The sequence below is a fragment of the Pipistrellus hanaki genome, assembly GCF_964339955.1.
Source record: "Pipistrellus hanaki genome assembly, chromosome: 11".
NCBI classification, from domain to species: Eukaryota; Metazoa; Chordata; class Mammalia; order Chiroptera; family Vespertilionidae; genus Pipistrellus; species Pipistrellus hanaki.
The window spans coordinates 1,593,256-1,614,631 of record NC_140513.1 but is presented as its reverse complement, the minus strand read 5'-3'; the positions used below and the strand labels follow the sequence as shown (position 1 = coordinate 1,614,631).

Here is a 21,376-nt window from a genome sequence, read left to right as displayed (position 1 = left end):
CCACGCTCCCTCCCGCCTCCAGCACCAATGCCTTCGTCCTGCTGCTCTGCGAGGCGCCCTTCTGCTGCCCGTTCATCGAGTTCGCCAACACGGTGGCGGCGAAGGTGGACCAGCTGCGCTCCTGGCAGAAGGCCGTCTTCTACTGCGGGTGAGGCTGTGGCTGCGGGCCCTGCTCCCGACGCTGCCCGGCGGGGGCCTTGGTGGAGGTTCCACCCGGGGTTCCTCTGGGCATCGTGGTCACCGATAGAGGGGACCCGCCGTGCGCCGCACGGCTCCGCGCGGTGTGTCCCAGAGGCAGGGCCGTCAGCGGGACCGCGGCAGGCAATCGGGACGTGCGTGCCGGTGTCTGCGCCGCCTTCCCGAGCTGGCCGCGGACCCAGCACACGCTCCCCTGAGGGGCGCTGGCCGCAGCTGTTCCACATGCGGAAGCTTCTAGCACAGTGCCCGCGCCTGCGCTCTCCGCCGCTGCTGGCGGCAGCAGGCAGGCTTTGCTGGCTGGCTGGCCTTTGTGGTGGGCGCGAGGCGTCTGTTTCCAGGGTTCCTTCCCGCCCGGAGCCCCGCTTTGGGGCTGAGCTCAGATGGGAGTCCCGTCCCAGCGCCACCTGCCCCGAATCTAAACGCGGGGCCACGGACACTGAATCTGCGTCCTTGGCCCTGACCTTCGTTCTGTGAACGTCAGCCATCATGCGTGTTCGTTAGAGATAATGTGGGAAGTAGGAGATTGCTGCCCCAAGCCTGCTCCCTGTGGCCATGGTGACGTGTGTCTGTGCCTTCAGACGGTGCGATAAACCTGCTCGTACAGCGACAGCGTTAGGAGCAAACCTGTTCCTGTGCTTTTAGAGTTAAACACGACGACATAAACGTCCGCAGAGTCACCTTTACCTACAGGATTGTTCTTCAGCTGGGCATGCGCTCCTGCTTCTGTGAACGTGGTCTAAACCGACCTTTGACCTTCGCCAAAACTTCCTGTGCTGAAGGTGATGGCCTCAGGACGCATGCCCAGGTGTGGGGGCCTGGGTCGGGGTGCGCTCGCGTAGAAGGTCTCGGGGGCCTGGGCTGCTTTGCCCAGAGGAGGGTGACTGGCTCCTCCCGTCCACCCCCACGCTCTGCACCGTCCCCACGTGGTGTCTGTCCTCTGAGGCGAAGGGTTTCCACGGCCGCGAGGGTCCACTGTACTCTTGGCTGTTGGCATCTCGGTGTTCCCCTTAGTAGGTCCTGTGTGTCTCTGTATTAAACTTCCTCAATCCTTTGCCAGATTACCTGCCAGTGTTTGCCTAGTCTGTTGTTTGCCTTTAATTTTATTTCGACAGATTTCCCCCGGTGGTCTTTCTGTTGTAGTGTCTGTTGTCCCTTTATCACTTAGAAGTTTCGTAACTACACCTGGCCCTTGAAGAGCGCGGGGGTTAGGGTGCCAACCCCATGCAGTCAAACCCCCTCTCTAGCCTTTGGCTCCCTGAATACGGAAGTGTTACAGTCTGCTGCTGACTAAAAGAAGCCTCATTGGCAACATAAACAGTGGGTTGACACACATTTTGAATCTTACAGGCACTATATACTATTGTATATTCTCACAATAAGGTAGGCTAGAGAAGAGAAGCATTACAATCCTAAGAAAGATGCCCGGCCAGTGTTGCTCAGTGGTTAAGCATTGACCCATGAACCAGGAGGTTAAGGTTCGATTCCTGGTCAGGACACAGGCCCAGGTTGCAGGCTCCATCCCCAGCGGGGGGCGTGCAGGAGGCAGCTGATCCATGATTCTCTCTCATCATTGGTGTTTCTATCTCCCTCCTTCTTCCTTCCTCTCTGAAATTAATAAAATATGTTAAAAGTCATAAGGAAGAAATAAAACGTATTTAAATGCACTTTCAGCGCTTGCACGTTTATTGGAGAAGGCTGCGCACGTGTGGGCCTGTGCAGTTCAAACCGTGTCTTCTCCTCTGTGCTTACCCTGTGGGCGGGCGGAGCCAGGGCGCGGGGTGGGAGCGTGGGCAGCTCGTCCAGGAAGTGGCAGGATGGCCCGCTGGTCCAAGTCCCCACACAGTCTCAGTCCCACCATCCGGGGTCAGCCCCGCGGATACGTAAGCCCAAGGGGACACCTGCCGCCAGGTGGCGCCAAGCTGTAGTCAGGACCAGAGAGGACAGAGCCGGTGCTGCCTGCCCGCACCCGGGACTGGCAATGAGGCCCAGGCCTCGTGGGGTTCCACCGGGGCTCAGCCTCGTTGCCTGTGCAGGCCGTCCTGTGCCGGTGGGAGCCCGCCTTTCCTGAGAGCTGCTGTCCCAGCAGGTGAGCTCCGCACATGCCTGGCCTCCTCGCTCAGTCACTAAGCCTCTGAGGTTTGACCCCCACCCCACCGAGAGACGGAGCCTCAGGTGAAGCAGGCTGCCCACAGGCACAGAATCACACGCACAGAGCCCACAGGCACAGAATCACTGTCACAGAGCTGCCCACTGCCCACAGACACAGAGCCCACAGGCACAGAGGAGCCCACAGGCACAGAGCCCACAGGCACAGAGGAGCCCACAGGCACAGAGGAGCCCACAGGCACAGAAACACTGTCACAGCCGCCCACAGGCACAGAGCTGTTTGTATGGACGGGAGGGGTGGGCCATCTCAGTGCTGTTGAGCCTTTTGGGGTCCCAGACCTTTCAGGAATCCGATGGCGATACCCAGAATTGGGCAGATGGAGGACTTAGGAGGCCGGTGTGAGACTCCCTCCCAGCTGACCTCTGGGGGCCCCCCTGTACCTGGTGGTCATGGAGCGGCTGGGTGGACGGGGGAGCCTGGAGGTGGTGGCGTGTCCCGTGACCTCTGTGACCTCTGCCTCTCCCTCAGGATGGCCGTCATCCCCATCATCATCAGCCTGACCCTGACCACTCTGCTGGGCAACGCTGTCGCCTTCGCCACCGGCGTGCTGTACGGACTCTCCGCCCTGGGCAAAAAGTGCGTCCGCCCGTCCCAGCCTGCCCGGGGCGGGGGGGGGGGGGTTCTCTCCTCCTGCCCCCCAAGCCTCAGGGAGGAGGGTCTGGCAGTGGCCCTGGTGTCCAGTTGTGGAAACGGAGGCATAGAGGTGGTCAGCGAGCCGCCAGCATCTCCAGGGTGTGCAGCTCCAGGGAATGAGCAGGGTCCGTGAGGCCTCCTGAGGGTCCGCCTGTGGCCGGGATGGTGGACAGGGCTCGTGAGAGCCTCCCCATGCAGGCCCCCCGGCTCCGTGGCAGGTGCCATCCCCCCTGGCATCCGGGCAGCCTGCACCCCTGTTAGGGGTGACAGGACACGTCTGCCATCAGCACCACGCTCCCGAAACCGGGAGGCTGTGCCTGCAGTCACCCTGGGGTTCCTGGCCGGGAGGGCGTGTGCCTGGGGCCTGTCCCCGCTGTGACCCTGCCTTGCTGTCTCCCCAGGGGGGACGCCATTTCCTACGCCCGGATTCAGCAGCAGAAGCAGCAGGCTGACGAGGAGAAGCTCACAGAGACCCTGGAGGGGGAGCTGTGATGCGGTCCCGGGGACCTCCCCACCCTCTCGCTCCTCAGGTTCTGCGTGAGCAAGTTCAAGAGGACGGGCCCTGAAGCATTGACCCTGGGGGACAGCTGGAGGAGGAGCCTTTACCAAGCTCCTATCATTTTCTCTGCACCTGTCCCCACACTGGAGCCCTGCCTGCCCCTCTTCCCAGTCTCCTAGCCCTGAGCTGATGCGAGGGCCAGGGCTCTGTGGCCTTGACAAGCAGCAAGGACATGGGCATGGCCAGCCTTGGTGAGCCAGGCCATAGGACTTGGGCTCTGCACCATCAGCCCTCCTGGCCCCACGGCGGCCTGGCGTGGCTGGAAACAGGCCTCAGGCGGACGGCTTCCGCTGGCAGAACCATGGGGACCGGGGAGCCTGGAGGAGCCCTGGTCCTGTCTCCAGCAGCCGAGTGAGCCTCCTCTCTGCTCCCCAGGCAGGAGGCCTCCGGGGGGCTGGGCCCCTCTGTCCACCGGCCTTCAGGGCAGAGCAGTGGCGGAGGGCTGTCTGCTGCTGCCCATGGCCCCGGCCACGGTGCTCCTGGCTCACTGGAACAGCAGCCTCAGCAGCAGCCGGACAACTGGTGGGACTGGTGCCTCCCCCAGTTCCCTGGGCCTCGGACAGACTGCTCCAGGGTGCAGCCCACGGCCTGGCTGAGCCCATGCTCTCCCCTCCCCATCCCCTGGTGCTAAGGAAGTGGGCTCCTGCCTTGTGTGCAGGCCTGAGCTTGCCACACCTTGGTATCCCTGCCGGCCTGCCCACGCCTTGTGAGAGCTGGGCAGATGGCTGTCCCCACTGCCCCGGGTGCCAGCCCGCCAGGGGGCAAGGCCTGGGCAGGTGGAGATCTGGAGCCCCGGAGTGGCTCTTTTGGGACCTGTGCCCTGGTCTCCTGCAGGCTCCTTCCACACCCGAACCTTTCTGTGCCCGTGGCCTAGCCCCCTGGCCACTCTGATTGCCCGCTGGCCTTCAGCTATTGGGCATGTCTGCCGGGGCCTGGCTGCCCCGGCAGAGTGGGCAGGTGTGGGGAATGCTCCCTCTGGGGCCCAGCTCCTGCTGCTGCTCCTCCAGGGCCCAGGCCCAGGCCGGGCCTGTTCTGAGCTCCCAGCCCAGGATGGTGCCCGGCTCTCGGCTTCCCAGGGGGCCTTTCAGGGTGTGGCAGTCCTGCCTGGGGACATGCCCCTGGGCCGGTCAGCAGCCCTCCAGGAGCCCGAGGGGCTGAGCCCAGCGCCCTGCAGGCCAGTGTGGAGGACACGTGCCTTCAGGCTCCTCTGGGCCACCCTCCTCAGGCCGGGCTGGGTCCCAGGCCTCCAGGCTGGTGTGTGTATGTGTGTGTGTGTGTGTGTGTTCCACGTGTGCCGTGAATAAGACCTGTCTACCTCCCAGGAGGAGCAGCGGCTCCTGATCCAGGAAGGGGGGTGTGTCACTCCTGCAGCTTCCTGTCGGCAGGGAGCTCGCCCACGGGCTGCGTGTGGAAGGGAGCCTGACCTGTGCTCTGCGGGGATCGGCGGGTGCTGGGCGGGCTGTGGGGTTGGGAGATGGGGCAGGGCCTCCGCCCCTCCGTCACAGGCCAGAGCGGCGGGCACTCGCCCCAGGTTCCCAGCGAGTGGCGAGCGGTCCGGGAGCCGGTGGCCTGTCTCCTGGAGAGTCCCGCCTGCAGGAATCTCTGCAGCGAGAGGGGCTGCCACAGGGCTCACGCCCGCCTCCCGTGTTTGGATCTGCCTTCTGGCCTTTGCTTTCTCTGTTTACCTTGACTTTGGAGCAATAAAGCCTGTGGTGGTTCGTATGCTCGGCTCTGCCTTGACTGAGTGGGAGGGATGCCTGGACCCAGGGGTGCTCTGGCCGGGAACAGCTGCCCTGTATCCCGAACTGGACCGGCTGTGCCACCAGCTGCTCGCCCGAGCCCCACGGCTGGAAGTGTGGGAGCCTGGTGGCAGGGCCGACCCCGCGCCTCTGCCTCCCTGTGGACGGGGGTGGCCATAGGGGGCCCCCCAGGCCCTGGCAGCCTTGGCTGAAATGTGGTCTAACCCCACCAGAGCTCCTTCCGCCCAGGGTCTCAGTCCAGTTTCTTTATTGTTATAAGTGGGTGCACGGTTTGCAGACAGGAGCACTCCCCACCCTCGGTTCCGGGCGTCGGGACGTGCGGGTTAGTGTGTGCTGGGTCCGATCCCTGGCTTGCGGGAGTCTGCCGCGTTGCCCAGGGTGTGCCCAGCCCTCGGGTGCAGATTCCCGCCTTCCTCCCCAGGCCGAAGTGCTGGGTGGCAGCCAGGTGCTCGGAGCCATTCCTCTGCCTCCAGCCGCCTGTCCTCACCGGCCTCCGTGCCTGAGTAAGCAACTCTGCCTGAGGTCGACCAGTGTGGCCCGAGGCCCCAGGCCCGGGCGGGTGCTCCCTGCCCGGACGGGTGCTCCCTGGGTGCGTGCTCCCCTGCGGGGCACAGCTGCCTCCTCTGCTGGCAGGTCCTGGCCGGCGTGGGGGCGGCCACGCTGCCTGTGCTGGCCGGGGGCGGCCGTGCTGCGGGTGCCGGGAGGCACGCCCTGCGGGGCGGTGCTGTCTCCGGCTGGGGGCAGGTTGAGGTGGGCGGCCCACAGGAAGGCCTGGCTGCCAGCGTGCGGCCCTCCCCGCGGGGCCGACTACTGCAGGAAGGACCTCCTCCCCGTCCGGAAGAAGGACTCGATGTGCTCCAGCGAGCGGCCCCTGGTCTCGGGCACGCAGCAGCCGGTGAACACCAGGTTCAGCAGGCAGATGGCGGCGAAGAAGAAGAAGGGCACCTGCAGGCTGAAGGCGTCCTGGGGGCGGAGAGGGGCGGGTCGCACGGGCACCGAGGCCCTCCAGCCCCGCGTGAGCTTCCTGCCCTGCTAGCCAGCGCTCCCTCGCCGCCGTGGGGGCCTGCACCCGCTCTTTGCTCAGAGGTCTGGGGCTCCCCCCTGCCCGCAGCCTGAGCTCTAGGGTAAGGTGACCAGACGTCCCACTTTGGGCGGGACAGTTCCGATTTTTAACAATTTGTCCCGCATCCCGCGGCGCTTTAAAAAAGTCCATGCGGGACAAGTTGTTAAAAATCGGGACATCTGGTCACCTTACTCTAGGGCCTTAGGGGGCAGTGGAGGCCCCAGAGGCCTGCATCCAGCCTTCCTCTGTGCAGGCCTGGGATGTCCTTCCTGCCCAGGGCTCCCTCAGCCTGCCCTGCCGGCCCTCTGGTCTCCGCCTCGCCAGGCAGCCCCTCCCCACCCAGTGCCGCTCTTACTCTCTCTGCAGCTCAGGCGCCTGCCTGCAGGAAGCTGCACCATAGCTGGGGAGCGTGCGCCTCCCTCCCTGCCCCATGCCCATCTTTGCCTCTGCCAGAGCTGGCACACCCGCCTCCCAGCCGTCTCTCCCATCTGGGCCCAGCCCTGCCTGGCCCCTGGTAGCACTGCCAGAGCGCCCCCTCAGACTCTGCCCGGGCGCTGGGGCTCAGATGCCCCTGGCACCAGGGCCTGGCATCCTGGGAACCATGGGGGGGGGTAAGCCGGGTGGGTGCCTGTGTGTGGCAGGCAGGATGCTGCATGTGGCTGCCCAGGGGACACATGGCTGAGACCCAGCCTGCCCGGCAGGCCCAGCGGCCATGGAGGATGACAGCGGGCGGTGTGGCTTCCGGGCGGAGGTCAGCTGACTTCACAGAACCGCTCCCGGCCCGCTGTCCTCCGTCCTGTCCCTTAGCGGTCCCTGCCGCGTGGGCCGCAGCGTGGAGGGCGGCGCTGCTCTCAGAGGGCGGGTGGAGAGGCCCCGGCCCGCGCCCGGCACTCACCACCACCAGCAGGAAGGACTCGGTGAGGGCGAAGGCGGTCAGCCAGCTGACCAGCACGCAGAGCCCCGAGGCCACGCCGCGGGCCCGCAGCGGCAGGATCTCAGACATGAGGAGCCAGGTGATGGGCCCCCAGCCCATGGCGTAGCCTGTGGGGGGGCAGGAGGGCAGCTCAGCCCCATGGAGGCGGGGAGCCTCTTCCCCCCCCCCCCCCGGCCCCCGAGCTGCCGAGACCCCTCCCAGCCACCCGACAACCAGGACAGCGGTGCCCTGCCCACAGGACAGCCCTCCCTCCCGCCACACCTACCCGTGATGAAGAGCATGGTGGCCAGCAGGGGCACCAGGGTGAGGAGGCTGGTGGGCGTGGCCAGGGGCTGTGCTGCGCCCCCCGGGGGCACGCTCTCCAGGCCCGCGGTGGTGTTGTGGGTCCCGTGCTTGGGGACGAAGCTGATGTACAGCCCCAGCGTCAGGTTGGCAACAAACATGATGGAGGCTGCGGACAGACAGGCGGCCCTCGGGGCCAGGACCCTCTGAGCCCCCGTGGCCCCATCTCCTCCGGTGCCACCACGGCCCACGGGGACTGGTCTCCCACACTGGCAGCTCCCTGTGTTCGGACGTCCACCACCCCACACGGGAGCCCAGCGGACCTCTGGGGCAGCTGGTGTGTGCCAGGCCCTGTGCCCGGGGTGGGAGGCAGGGGCCACCAGGGCAGGTCCCACCCACGCCCCTGGAGCCGGCCACACGGCTCCCACGCTGAGCGGCACCGCACCGGGCAGCTGCTGGGGGGGGCGGGGGGCCTCACCTGAGACGAAGAGCAGGACCTTGCGGCCGGCCCGGTCCATGGTGAGGGCCGCGATCATCACCGCAAAGAGCCTCACGGCGCCCACAATGGCGGCGTCATCCTGGGGGGGCTGCAGGGAGGAGGCCACGGGGTGAGGACCCGCCTGCTTCCCCCCCGTCAAGGCACTCAGGGTGCTCAGGCCCCACCCATGGCCCAGCTCCTGGGAGCATCGAGCCGCTGAGCACCCACTGTGTGCCAGCCTTTCTCTGCCCCACCCGGGCCTGGGCCTCTCGGGCAGGGCCAGGGCCCAGGCTGTCACTCATCTCAGGTCTCAGCTCCCTCCGCTAGGGCAGTGGTTGGCAAACTTCGGCTCGCCGCTCTGTTGACTAATGAGTTTGCCTACCACTGGGCTAGGGCAAGGGGCACTTTTCTTTAAAACCCGGGAGCTTTACTTGCAAACGTTACTCTGAGAACGGGGGTATGCACCGAATCCATTACCAGCCCAGGAGGCCTCCACCTGCAGCCCTCATGCAGCCCCTGCGGGCGCCAGGTGGGGGTGGGCGGACGCCGGGTGGAGGCAGTAGGCACAGGGTGGGTGCGGACAGGCACCGGGTGGGGGCGGGCGGGCACTGGGTGGGGTGGGGGCAGGCACCTGGTGGGGGCGGGCGGGTGCCGGTGGGGGCGGGCGGGCACCGGGTGGGGGCGGGCAGGCGCCGGTGGGGGCAGTAGGCACCGGGTGGGGGCAGGGCTCTGGCTCGCTCACCAGCAGGACGGCGGTGCTGGTGAAGATGGACTGCAGGTAGACCAGCAAGGGCGTGATGCCCGTCAGCTGCTGCAGGAAGCGCATGAGCACGGCGATGGCCACGGGGCGGTACACGTGGGGCGCCCGGATCTCGGCCCAGGACACGCGGCTGCTCTGGAGACACAAGGCGCTGCTCAGGGGCAGGGCCGGCCCCTCCAGCCGCGCCACCTAACGGGACTGCATGGAGCTGGGGGGGCTCCCTGCTTCCCCGCTCCGGGGAACAGCCCAGGTGGGGGGCAGGCCGGGGGACCCCTGCCCGGAGCCCTGGCTCATGGACCACGGCGGGCCAGGGCAGAGGTCTGCGTGGCAGGCCCTCCGGGTCCCGTGTGCACCGGGTCAGGTGGAGAGGAAAACACGGGAACCCCGTTTTCGGGAAAAGCAGTGATGCTCAAAGGCCACATGGCTGTGGTGCCAGAGGAGGGTGGGGGGGTGCCACCCGCCCCCGCACCTGTCTCCGCACGTTGTCCTGGATCTGCTGGAACTCCCAGCGGATGTCGGCCTGGGCTCCGCGCAGCCAGGCCAGCGCCCGCAGCGCCTCGGCGTCCCGGCCACGCGACAGCAGGAAGCGCGGCGAGTTGGGCATGAAGCTGAGCAGCAGGACCATGACGACCACGGGCCCCTCGCCGGCCACGGCCAGCCAGCGCCACGGCAGCAGGAGGCCTGGGGGGAGGAGGGGGGGGCCGGGGTGTGACTGGGTGAGGAGCCCCTCCCCTGGGCCCTGAGCACCCTCACTGCCCTCCAGGCCAGTCCCAGCGGCCTCCGGTGGGCGTTCTGCCCCCTCAGCCCAGGCCTCTGTGCTCTGAGTCAGGAGGGGCCCAGGGATGGCCTGGCCCCCCGCCCCGGGCCCCGGAGGGTCTCAAGGCCACAGCGGGGCGATGGAGGGTGGCCTGAGCAAGCAAGCGCCCTGGCCTGCACCCCCTCCCCCTCCCCGCCTCAGCCAGCTGCCCTGATCCCCCTTCTGTGTGGATCCCCCACGGAGACGGCTGGCCCAGCCCCGCCCCTGCCCAGGGGGGGGGGGTCTCACGGCCAGAGAGGGGCAGGGAGCAGCCTGGGGGACACTGTGGTGTCTCTCACCCAGCCTGCCGCTCATTTGGGGGCACATCCCTCCCCTCCCCCACCCCCCATCCTGCACAAGGAGGTGCCGAGCACTTGTCTCACCGAGTGCGTAGAGAGCCATCGACCCGAACACGGCCATGAGCTGGGGCGTGGCCCCCAGGGCCCCGCGGACGCCAGGGGGAGCGATCTCCGACAGGTACACCTGCAGGACGACCCCCACCCAGCCTGCGTGAGGACCTGCCTGGCGATCCCTGCAAAGAGGGAGTGGGTTCCCGGTGGGTCTCTTGTGCTGATCATGGCTCACCTCATGCCCTCCCTTGGGCCTCAGTTTCCCTAGCTGTCAGGTGGGCAGGAGCACTCAGCTCGGACACGGGGAGTGCGAGGCTCCGGTCTCTGTTCCCCCCGCCTTCCGCGCCCACCCCCCCCCCCCCCGCGCCGGGCCGGCCCAGCCCCGGTGGGTATGTGGGCAGCTGCGGGTAAGACTTTGGCCAGGGCAGGGCCTGGGCAGGGATTTCCCTTTCCTCCCCGTTGCTCAACGTGGATTTTCTCCGATTGAGTAACGTGTCTGACTGTCAGGAAACTGGGTAGGAAGTTTGGGGAGTCCGAGGGGGAAAGCTGGGGACGCGGGGACAGGGGTCCCTGGATGAGCTGCAAACACCCCCAGGGACCGGGGGGCCTGGTCCGGCGGTGCTTGGGGGCCTCGCGGGGCCTGGCCGGCCGGCCGGCCTTACCGGGATGCAGGCGGCCGTGAGCCCCCCGGCGAAGCCTGTCAGCGTCCTTCCCAGCAGCAGCATCCAGAAGGCGCGGGCGCCCGCCATGAGCGCGTAGCCGGCCGCCGAGGGCACCGCCGAGAACATGATGCTCAGCTTCCGGCCCAGCAGGTCGTTGAGGACCATGGCGCTGAGGCCGCCCGCCGCGGCGCCCAGGGTGAACACGGACTGGGGAGAGGGCAGAGGCGTGGTGGGCCCCGCACCACTCCCTCGGGGCCCCGGGACGCTGCTTCTGCGGGACCCAGGCCCTCAGGGCAGGGAGCCTCCCTCGCCGAGCTGTGCAAGCAGCACATGGACGGCAGTTCGTCAGGGACACCCCCCCCCCCCCGCACCCCGCCCCAAAGTCCTGCTCTGCGGGGAGGGCTGCCGTGTCTGATGCTGGAGTGGAGCAGAAGGGAGGGCCTGGATCCGGAGCCCCTGGGATTTTAAGGTTTCGGGGGATCCTGGATTCCCGCTCAGCACAGGGAGGAGGACCCCGGAGTGAGGCGGGCACGCTGCTCCGCCAGGATGGGAGAAGGATGGCAGCCACCTCAGGGGGCAAGCTCTCGGGGCAAGTGCCCAGCACAGCACGCACTGGGTGGCTCCGTACCCAGCGGGCACGCTGTCTTAGGGAATATGTTGTCTGCCCTGTGACAGCCCAGCTCCGAGGTGGAAGTGGGGGAGGGGCGGGGATCTGGGAACCTTCAGCCCACGGGGTGGAGACTTACAGGCACCTCCCACCTGCCCTTCCCACGCCTTCTCCATCGCCTTTCACTTCCTCCTTTTATTTTAGAGGCACCACGGGCCTCCCTCTCCCCACCCCCAGCCTGGAGTGTGTGGCAAATGAGGGGTTCGAAGGCTGAGGGTTGGGGGGGACCCTCGCTGGGGATAGAGCTCAGGGGGCCCCTCTACCCCCTGCCCCGCCCCTACGAGCTTACCCCAAACCAGGTTGCCTGGGTTTGGGTGAGCCTGAGGCTTGGGTCCGAGGAGTGCTCCAGGGCCGGGATGACGGGGGACGTGTAGACCAGGGCGTAGCCGAAGCTGAAGTTGCCCAGCACAGCCGCGAAGGTGGCCAGGAACACCCACTTGTTCTGCAGGGCGCTGGGGGCAGCGCGGGGGCGGGGGCAGAGAGGTGGGGGCTTTGAGTCCCCCCTTCCCAACCGCTGCCTGTGCTGACGAAGTAGAGGCAGCGCTGGGGAGGGCTGGTCCAGGCCCGTCAGACTGGCACCTCCAGGGTCTGGATGCCAGCTCCCTGGGGAAGACCCGGCGCCCGTGGCTGTGGCCGTGGCTGTGGCTGCGGCTGAGCCACGGCCGGGGTCTGCTCTCGGCTTTGTCCCCCAGGCTTGCTGTGTGACCTTCGGCAGGCCCTGGGCCCTCTCTGGGCCTGTCTCCCCGGTCTGTGCCAGTGCGGGGCCCGGGCCTGGAGGGCGGGGAGGGAGGGGAGACGCGCCACCAGCTCGCCAGGTGGGACTACCTGGGGGACACCTGGCCCCTCCGAGGCCCCTGGCGGAAACCAGCCCCGGCCGCAGCCCCCTGCCCGGCAGCTCTTACCCGACCCGCGTCCTCTCCCCGGGCGACGGGGGCGGCTTCTCGGGGAACGTGTCATAGTCCGGGCCCTCGGCGCCCAGCAGCGGCTCCTGCATGGCCCGCGCAGCTGTCACCCCGAGCCAAGCCGGCGTCTGGCCGCAGCGGCTGGAGCATCCGAGCATCCGGCCGAGCCCGCAGCCCCGCCCCCGGCCGCGATTGGCTGCGGGGCGGCCCGCAGCTCCGCCCTCGCCCGCGATTGGCTGCGGGGCGTCCCGCAGCGCCGGCGCCGGCCAATGGGCGGCCGCGAGGGTGAGGATGCTCGGATGCAGCGCCGCCGGGCTTCCCCGGGTGCGGCCAGGGTGCGGTTGCGGGTGCGGCGCTGGGCTGGGCGGCGGGCTTCCCCGGGGCGCGGTCCGCGCTTCGTGCGCCCCTGGAGGCCCTGGGGGGGCGGGGCGGTGGCCTGAGGATGGGGATCCGCCCCCGGGGAAGCGGCTGGACCTTCGTGCGGGGCCTGGAGGCCGAGCCCCCGCCGGCGCCTCCGTGCCGTGTTGGGGTCCGAGCCGGCAGCGGGGCGCACCCTGCGCCCACCCGGAGCCCAGGAAGCTAGGGCCCACAGCGGGCATTTTAAATGGACCCGTTGTCGAGCATTTGGGTTATTTCCAGAGGTTCCCTATTAAAGGAATGCTGTGTCCTAGTTCCCTATATCATTAAAGAAACAGCCGGAACCGGTTTGGCTCAGTGGATAGAGCGTTGGCCTGCGGACTGAAGGGTCCCAGGTTCAATTCCGGTCAGGGGCATGTACCTTGGTTGCGGGCACATCCCCAGTGGGTGGTGTGCAGGAGGCAGCTGGTTGATGTTTCTCTCTCATCGACGTTTCTAGCTCTCTATCCCTCTCCCTTCCTCTCTGTAAAAAATTAATAAAATATATTAAAAAACACACACACAAAAAAAAACCAGCCACGGTGTAGGGGAAAGCAGGCAGTCTCTCTCTCGCCCATCCCGCGTGGACACAGTTGTGTGACCCCTTTGCTCAAGCATTTTCTTACCACCCAGGATATGGGCGTTGGGCCAGGCACGCCCAGTAAGTGGGGCCTTGCCGGTATCGCGCCCAACCCTCGGGACCGTATGTGGCCACCGCCCAAGTCGAGAACAAGACGCTCTGGTCACCCCAGAGACGCTGACTGTCCCTCCCTGTAATCCCCCACTCCCGAGCCCCACACTCTGAGCTCTGTCGTGGCGGATTAGATTCAGCTGCTCTCGAAGCCCGGCTCTTGTTTTGGCCTTTCCCCCAATTCATTGGCATTATCTTTATTTTTAACTATATATATATTTTTGGCCGAAACCGGTTTGGCTCAGTGGATAGAGCGTCGGCCTGCGAACTGAAGGGTCCCAGGTTCGATTCCGGTCAAGGGCATGTTCCTTGGTTGCGGGCACATCCCCTGTTGGGGTGTGCAAGAGGCAGCTGGTCGATGATTCTCTCTCATTGATGTTTCTAGCTCTCTATCCCTCTCACTTCCTCTCTGTAAAAAAAAAAAAAAAAAAAAATCAATAAAATATATTTTTAAAAAAGTTGAAGCCTTTCAATCATGCATTATTTAAAAAATATATATATATATTAATATATATATATACATACACACATATACATATATATATATTTATATATATATTGTGTATATATATATATTGACTAGTGTCCTGGTGCACAGATTTGTGCACATTGAAAGGAAATTAATTAGAAGAACTATTTTAATATCGCTATTTTCGTCTTGCTAATGGAAAGAAAATAGGATTCCACCGAGTCTCCTATCTCCCTACTCCAGGACTTCTGTGAGGATCAAATGAGATGAGGCAGAGAAAACGCTTCACAGACATTTGGTTAAAGTAAAATGTTCCCACCTGGCTGTAAAGCAGGTCGTGTTCCTGGGCTGAAGAAATTGCAAGGAGGCTGGTTGCTAGGGAGAGGAAGCTGGGCTACGTGACGTCATTACCCAGTGCCCAAAGCCACCGTTTCAGGGCTGGGCTGGGCTGTGGGCCTCATTTTGCGATACGGGGTCTTGGTAGTGTTGGCTGCGATTTGGTGGGGTGTTGCTCTGGGGTGGGGGTGGGGCCTGTGTCCCACTTGGGGTTTGTCGTCTGCCTTGCCATTTCTCTGTCAATGGCCGGGGTGTGTCATGGCAGTTCCTGTGTTGAGTGTCTGCCCCCTGGTGGTCAGTGCATATCACAGCTACAAGTTGAATGGACAGACACTTAGCCTTTTATATATATAGATTGATTTCAGAGGGAGGAAGGGAGAGGCAGGGAAACATCAGCGGTGAGAATCATGCACAGGCTGCCTCCGGCACGCACCCCCCCCCCCCCACCTGGGGATTGAGCCCACACCCTGGGCATGTGCCCTGACCGGGAATCAAACCTTGACCCCCTGGGTCATGTTCACGGGTCAACCCTCAGCCACACCGCCGGGCCATTTGTTTTCTTGAGAGACATGGACGCACGTTACGTGTGTGGAGGTTGAGGAGTGCTGGCAACTGTGGAACCCAGACCCTGCCCCCCATCGAGATAGAGGACGTTCCATCCACCTAGAAGGCTCCTCTGTCTCCCCTCCCCTCCCCCTCCCCTCCCCACTGGCTGCAGGCTGGCTCTCTCCCTCCTGGCGGCCAGGGGGGGAGCCGCAGGCCGAGAGCCCCTTTGCCCGCCTTCCCCTCGCGCCGTGCTGCTGGGGGGCGGTCCCTCTCTGCGCGGTGGAGGCATGCACAGTGTCCGCCGCCCCTGGTGGCAGGGGGCTCAGCCCCAGGCCGGCTGGAGGAGGAAAGCTGGCCTGCCCCCCGCGTCCATGGCCCGTGCTCTTGGCTCTGGGAGCGAAAGTGGACGAACCTGGGTTTGTCAGGAGCCTCCCGTCCGGCATCAGGGCGGGCCCCCCACATTCACATGGAAAAGCAGCCGCCACAGAGCGGCTCTGTCCTGGGGGCAGCTGCCCATGGCAGCGACCATCTCCACGGTCCTGGGCTGTCCTCGCCTGCCCGCCCCACCGCCTGCCGTCCCACCGGCCTGCCCGCCCCACCGGCCTGCCCGCCCCACCGGCCTGCCCGCCCCACCGGCCTGCCCGTCCCACCGGCCTGGCCACCCCACCGCCTGCCCGCCCCACCGCCTGCCCGTCCCACCGCCTGCCCGTCCCACCGCCTGCCCGCCCCACCGCCTGCCCGCCCCACCGGCCTGGCCACCCCACCGCCTGCCCATCCCACCGCCTGCCCATCCCATCGGCCTGCCCGTCCCATCAGCCTGCCCGCCCCACCGGCCTGGCCACCCCACCGCCTGCCCATCCAACCGCCTGCCCATCCCACCGCCTGCCCATCCCACCGGCCTGCCCGCCCCACCGCCTGCCCGCCCCACCGCCTGCCCGCCCCACCGCCTGCCCGCCCCACCGGCCTGCCCGCCCCACCGCCTGCCCGCCCCACCGCCTGCCCGCCCCACCGGCCTGGCCACCCCACCGCCTGCCCATCCCACCGGCCTGCCCGCCCCACCGCCTGCCCGCCCCACCGCCTGCCCGCCCCACCGCCTGCCCGCCCCACCGGCCTGCCCGCCCCACCGGCCTGCCCGCCCCACCGCCTGCCCGCCCCACCGCCTGCCCGTCCCACCGCCTGCCCGCCCCACCGGCCTGGCCACCCCACCGCCTGCCCATCCCACCGGCCTGCCCGCCCCACCGCCTGCCCGCCCCACCGCCTGCCCGCCCAACCGCCTGCCCGCCCCACCGCCTGGCCACCCCACCGCCTGCCCGCCCCACCGGCCTGCCCGCCCCACCGCCTGCCCGCCCCACCGGCCTGCCCGCCCCACCGGCCTGCCCGCCCCACCGGCCTGCCCATCCCACCGGCCTGCCCGTCCCACCGGCCTGGCCACCCCACCGCCTGCCCGTCCCACCGCCTGGCCACCCCACCGCCTGCCCGCCCCACCGGCCTGCCCGCCCCACCGCCTGCCCGTCCCACCGGCCTGGCCATCCCACCGGCCTGACCACCCCACCGCCTGCCCGCCCCACCGGCCTGGCCACCCCAACGCCTGCCCGCCCCACCGCCTGCCCGCCCCACCGGCCTGCCCGTCCCACCGGCCTGGCCACCCCACCGGCCTGCCCGCCCCACCGGCCTGCCCGCCCCACCGGCCTGGCCACCCCACCGCCTGCCCATCCCACCGGCCTGCCCGCCCCACCGGCCTGGCCACCCCACCGCCTGCCCGCCCCACCGGCCTGCCCGCCCCACCGCCTGCCCGCCCCACCGGCCTGCCCGTCCCACCGGCCTGCCCATCCCACCGGCCTGGCCACCCCACCGCCTGCCCGTCCCACCGGCTGCCCGCCCCACCGGCCTGGCCACCCCACCGCCTGCCCGTCCCACCGGCTGCCCGCCCCACCGGCCTGGCCACCCCACCGCCTGCCCATCCCACCGCTTGCCCGCCCCACCGCCTGCCCGCCCCACCGCCTGCCCGCCCCACCGCCTGGCCACCCCACCGCCTGCCCGCCCCACCGGCCTGCCCGCCCCACCGCCTGCCCGCCCCACCGGCCTGCCCGCCCCACCGGCCTGCCCGCCCCACCGGCCTGCCCGTCCCACCGGCCTGGCCACCCCACCGGCCTGGCCACCCCACCGCCTGCCCGTCCCACCGGCATGGCCACCCCACCGCCTGCCCGCCCCACCGGCCTGCCCGCCCCACCGCCTGCCCGCCCCACCGGCCTGGCCATCCCACTGGCCTGACCACCCCACCGCCTGCCCGCCCCACCGGCCTGCCCGCCCCACCGGCCTGCCCGCCCCACCGCCTGCCCGCCCCACCGGCCTGGCCACCCCACCGCCTGCCCGCCCCACCGCCTGCCCGCCCCACCGGCCTGCCCGCCCCACCGCCTGCCCGCCCCACTGGCCTGCCCGTCCCACCCGCCTGGCCACCCCACCGGCCTGCCCGCCCCACCGGCCTGCCCGCCCCACCGGCCTGCCCGCCCCACCGGCCTGGCCACCCCACCGCCTGCCCATCCCACCGGCCTGCCCGCCCCACCGGCCTGGCCACCCCACCGCCTGCCCGCCCCACCGGCCTGCCCGCCCCACCGCCTGCCCGCCCCACCGGCCTGCCCGTCCCACCGGCCTGCCCGTCCCACCGGCCTGGCCACCCCACCGCCTGCCCGCCCCACCGGCCTGCCCGCCCCACCGCCTGCCTGCCCCACCGGCCTGCCCACCCCACCGCCTGCCCGTCCCACCGGCCTGCCCGTCCCACCGGCCTGGCCACCCCACCGCCTGCCCGCCCCACCGGCCTGCCCGCCCCACCGCCTGCCCGCCCCACCGGCCTGCCCGTCCCACCGGCCTGCCCGCCCCACCGGCCTGCCCACCCCACCGCCTGCCCGCCCTACCGGCCTGCCCGCCCCACCGGCCTGCCCGTCCCACCGGCCTGGCCACCCCACCGCCTGCCCGCCCCACCGGCCTGCCCGCCCCACCGCCTGCCCGCCCCACCGGCCTGCCCGTCCCACCGGCCTGCCCGCCCCACCGGCCTGCCCACCCCACCGCCTGCCCGCCCCACCGGCCTGCCCGCCCCACCGGCCTGCCCGTCCCACCGGCCTGGCCACCCCACCGCCTGCCCATCCCACCGCCTGCCCATCCCACCGGCCTGGCCGCCTGCCCTGGTCTGCTCTGAAGAGCTATGGCAGCGGCTTCTGGGGGGCCAGGGTGTGTATCAGGCCCCTCCTCCCCGCTCCCCTGCGGTGCGCAGGGGTGCGCAGGGGGTGCCGGACGCTCCTTGCCCATTTGGAATCCAGGGCCCTCCATGCCTGTTGCCTCCCACACAGAGCTGGTGTGGGAGTGGGGACGCGTGGCTCTGCCCTGGACACACCCACGAAGGGCCTGGGCCCCTCCCTTCCCCACCCCGAGCCTCAGCCCCTCCCTCCTTCAAGAAAGCGCCCTTCGCTCACCAGGGACAGGGCAGCTCCGGGGCAGCTCCTGGGACAGGCCCCTCCCGGAACGGGGAGCCCAGGCTGGGGGTGAGCATCCTGCAGACCCGGGGCCTGGGGAGGGGCCGGGCCGGGGCCAGCCTGCTCCCGGGTTATCCCCATCCCCGCGTCCCTGCTGGTCCCGGGCATGGAGTGGTGAGGATGCCCGGTCTGAGCGCTGCCTCCGGGCACAGGAGCCCGGCGAGGGCTCTCTGGGGCTCAGGGCGCTGCCCAGCGAGCGGTTCTCAGAGCCTCATGTTTCTCACCCGGAAGATTCCGGAAGCCTGGTGCCCACCCTTGACCCAGCTCCTGCTGCAGAGACCTCTGTTGGAAACTGGCGGAGCTGCATTCCAGGCCCTGGCACTGGGCGAGAGGTGAGGTGTGGGCGGGGATGCCAGGGACTGGCCTGCCCCTCGCTCTGGGCCCAGCAGCCCCTTTCAGAGGCGAACACAAGGCTCAGGGAGTCCAGCCCCCCTCCTCCCTCCCCCTTCCCCTCCCCCGAACCCCCCTCCCCGCTCTCGTGGCGCCCGAGGGCTTCCCTCTGCGATGAGGATGGGAGGACAGCAGGGGGGCGGGGGCTGCCCCTCACCTCCTCCTTCCACAGATGGGCGGGCCCGGGCCCCAGGGGGAGAAGGTGTGCACGGCCCAGCTGCTGGGAGCCCCCGCCGCCGCGCTGCCCGGAGCCGCCCCCGGAGACGCGGCCCCCCGCCCCGAGGCCTCGGACCTGGTGCCGTCCGTGAGCCTGGCCGCGGCCCTGGTGCTGCTCTTCCTGGTGTTCTCGGCCTGGCTGGTGTGGGAGCGGCCCCTCCGCGCGTCCGGCTAAGGTGGGCCCCGGGAGGGGGCGCGAGCCAGGGCGCGGAGGTGGGGGTGCAGGTGGAAGGAGGGGCTGGCCTCCCCCCCACACTCCGGCCAAACCCAGCGGGCAGCCGCTCACAGCAGCCCCAGCAGGACTCCGGGGACCACGCCGCCCGCCCACGGGAGGGCAGGGTCCCGGAGCAGACGGCGGCCGGGCTGCGGGCCTCGTGCCCCGGGGCCTCCGGTGGCGGCTGAGAGGCGGTGCCCACAGGGCTGAGGGCACTGGCCCACGTGCTGGCCCAGGTGCTGCCAGAGAAGCCAGGGCCGCGGGCACTGGGGAGCGGCGCTGACGAGCTGGGCAGGGAGTTTCGGCTCCGAGAGGGAGAGCGGGGCCCCGCTCCGCCAGCCAGCTCGGGGGGCCAGGGGGGCCTTGCAGACGCAGAGACCGCCAGGACCGCCAGGACCGCCAGGAGGGCGGAAACGGAGACGCCTCACCCCAGCCGTTCGTGCTTCCCGGCGGGCAGGCGTGCCGAGGCCGCACCTCCCGGCGAAGGCCCGTCCGCAGCCACGGAGCCACCGCCCTGTCTGCTGAGTCTTCAGTGGCATCTCTCTGGAATGTCAGCGTGCTCCTCCCGCCCCGGCCCCCCGGAGCCCGGCCCCCTCTGCAGGGCCTCCAGCCCTCACTGCTGAGCGGACCAGTGACAGCTGCCTGCACCCTCCTGAGCAGCCGATGCCCGCGGCTTCGCTTCCCTTGTTATCCAGGCCCCGGCCGCCCACCCGGGATCGCCGCCCCCTAGCCCAGCGCCAGGGGCTCAGCGGCCGCCGCACCTGCTCCTCTGGAACGTGGGCAGCCAGGGCAAGGCCGCCGTCCCGGAGCCTCATCCCTGTCCCGCAGGTGTGGCTCCCGGCCTCCTGGCATTGCGGACAGCCGGGCTCCAATAAACACCCAGGCTCTTCACTGAGGGAAGTTCTTACACTGACACCCAGAAGCCGCCACCGGAGGGGACGCGCCCCCTCACCCCCCTCTCCCTCCCTCTGGAGCTAGCAAACCCGTGGAGGAAGCAGCACCCCTCCTCTGCCCCCCGACCCCTGCCAGAGGGGATGCCTGGCCTTGGGCTCCACCCGGTGGCTGAAATCAGAACTGCAATCTGCAGTGCGGTTCCCCTTGGGGTGTCCCTCTTCAGAGGAGAAGGAGGTGACCCGTTATCTAAAGGGGAAACTCTCAGGCTGTGGGTCAGCACGAACCCCGTTGCTTGTCCAGAGAGAGCCTCTGTCTTCCGCTGTTTATTTCTCTCCCTCCGTCTCCGTGTCTGTCGTCGCCTTTCCAACTTGGTCCCCGGGAAGGAGGCGGAGGGGGCGGGGAGAGCGGTGTGCCCCCTGGACATTGACAGATGGGCACATCTCTATGGGGGGAGGGGCATGGAGACCTTCAGGCTGGACCAGGCTCCGGACTCGGCCGTCTGCACCGAACAAATACCGCCCCCCATCCCCCGGGGCCAGACCCGTGATGGGGAGGGGTGATCCCACCCACATCCTGTCCCCCAGGGCCCAGGGTGGGGGCCCTTCCTGCTTCTCTGGCACCCGGAGTCGGGGCGCACCCGGAGCCGGGGCGCACCTGTGTCCGGGCTGGGCGGCTGGAGCTGCGCTCCCTCTCCCGCAGGGATGGCCCGGGGCCTGGGCCCGGCAGCCGGGGAAAGGCAGCTGGGATGGAGGAGCCTCGGAGGCCTTGGGGGCGGGCTGGCGGTGGGCCCTGCAGGTTTGGGGGGCCTCTCTGAGGAGTGGGGTGGGCGTTTCAGGTGGGGCACTGAGGGCGAGGCCTGGCGGCTGCCCTGTCACCAGCACGACGGGACGTGGGGACGGACACAGGAGCCTGCTCCTCAGCGGACCCCCGCCGGCGGGGAGGGCGGCCTGATTCCCGTGCTCGGAGGCTGCCTGGGGGTGGGCGGGCCTGGGGGGCTGGGCAGGGCTAGGGGGGAGACCTCGACCCCGCCGGGCCCGGCTCAGCAGCATCCTCTGGGACTGAGTGGTCCAGCAGCTGCTCCTGGGCTCCAGGGACGCACAGCTTTCAGGGCGGACAGTCCTGGCCGGAGTGTGAGCGAGGCCTCTGTCCCAGCCGCTCCCTGGCCTCCGCCCGCCCGCCCGCCCGCCCGCCCGCCGGCTGCAGGGTCAGGCCGGACCACGGCCGCGCTCAGACAGCCACACAGGGACCCTCCCTGCGCTAGTCCTGGCCCCTGTGCCGGCCGAGGGCGCCTCGCCATGAGTGACGGAGTCTGCATCTTGTTTGGCGGAGGGTTGAGAATCGGTCACAACTGTTCCACGGGAGACTGAGGAGCTGTGGGTCCCGGGGAGAGGGGGGCGGAGGGGCGGGGGCTCCCCAAGAGCGCTCTGTGCAGACGCGGGCTCCCCCCCGCCCCCCCCGCCTCACCACGCACGGGCCAGCTTCCGCT

General features: G+C 68.9%; 3 protein-coding genes across 3 annotated transcripts in view; 1 reads left to right on the top strand and 2 right to left on the bottom strand.

Moving 5' to 3' along the window:
* GBGT1 (globoside alpha-1,3-N-acetylgalactosaminyltransferase 1 (FORS blood group)) overlaps positions 1-5,042 on the bottom strand; it is a 134,816-nt gene extending 129,774 nt beyond the window's left edge. The window contains exon 1 of the mRNA XM_084898317.1: positions 5,038-5,042. The gene's annotated coding sequence lies outside the window, so the exon portion shown is untranslated. The remainder of the gene's footprint in view (positions 1-5,037) is intronic.
* CACFD1 (calcium channel flower domain containing 1) overlaps positions 1-5,293 on the top strand; it is a 6,937-nt gene extending 1,644 nt beyond the window's left edge. Inside the window, 3 exon segments of the mRNA XM_084898320.1 lie at positions 23-148; positions 2,834-2,941; positions 3,400-5,293. Coding sequence (XP_084754446.1) covers positions 23-148; positions 2,834-2,941; positions 3,400-3,490 — 325 coding nt within the window. The 3' untranslated portion in view covers positions 3,491-5,293.
* A 254-nt stretch (positions 5,294-5,547) lies between these two features.
* SLC2A6 (solute carrier family 2 member 6) lies at positions 5,548-12,361 on the bottom strand. The gene is made up of 10 exons (XM_084898319.1): positions 12,212-12,361; positions 11,599-11,761; positions 10,643-10,849; positions 10,014-10,113; positions 9,304-9,515; positions 8,817-8,969; positions 8,075-8,183; positions 7,580-7,765; positions 7,276-7,421; positions 5,548-6,280 (listed from the first exon to the last, which is right to left on the bottom strand). Exons 1-10 carry the CDS (start codon positions 12,301-12,303, stop codon positions 6,125-6,127), a joined length of 1,524 nt encoding a protein of 507 aa, XP_084754445.1. The 5' UTR covers positions 12,304-12,361; the 3' UTR covers positions 5,548-6,124.
* Between the last annotated feature and the right edge of the window lie 9,015 nt (positions 12,362-21,376).

Coding starts and splice junctions, on each gene's coding strand:
- SLC2A6 (XM_084898319.1), bottom strand. CDS start 12,303: ATGCAGGAGCCGCTGCTGGGCGCCGAGGGCCCGGACTATGACACGTTC. Junction 11,762..12,211: donor GGGGAGAGGACGCGGGTCGG/GTAAGAGCTGCC, acceptor CGCTGCCCCCAG/CGCCCTGCAGAACAAGTGGG. Junction 8,184..8,816: donor CCAGCACCGCCGTCCTGCTG/GTGAGCGAGCCA, acceptor TCCTCCCTGCAG/CCCCCCCAGGATGACGCCGC.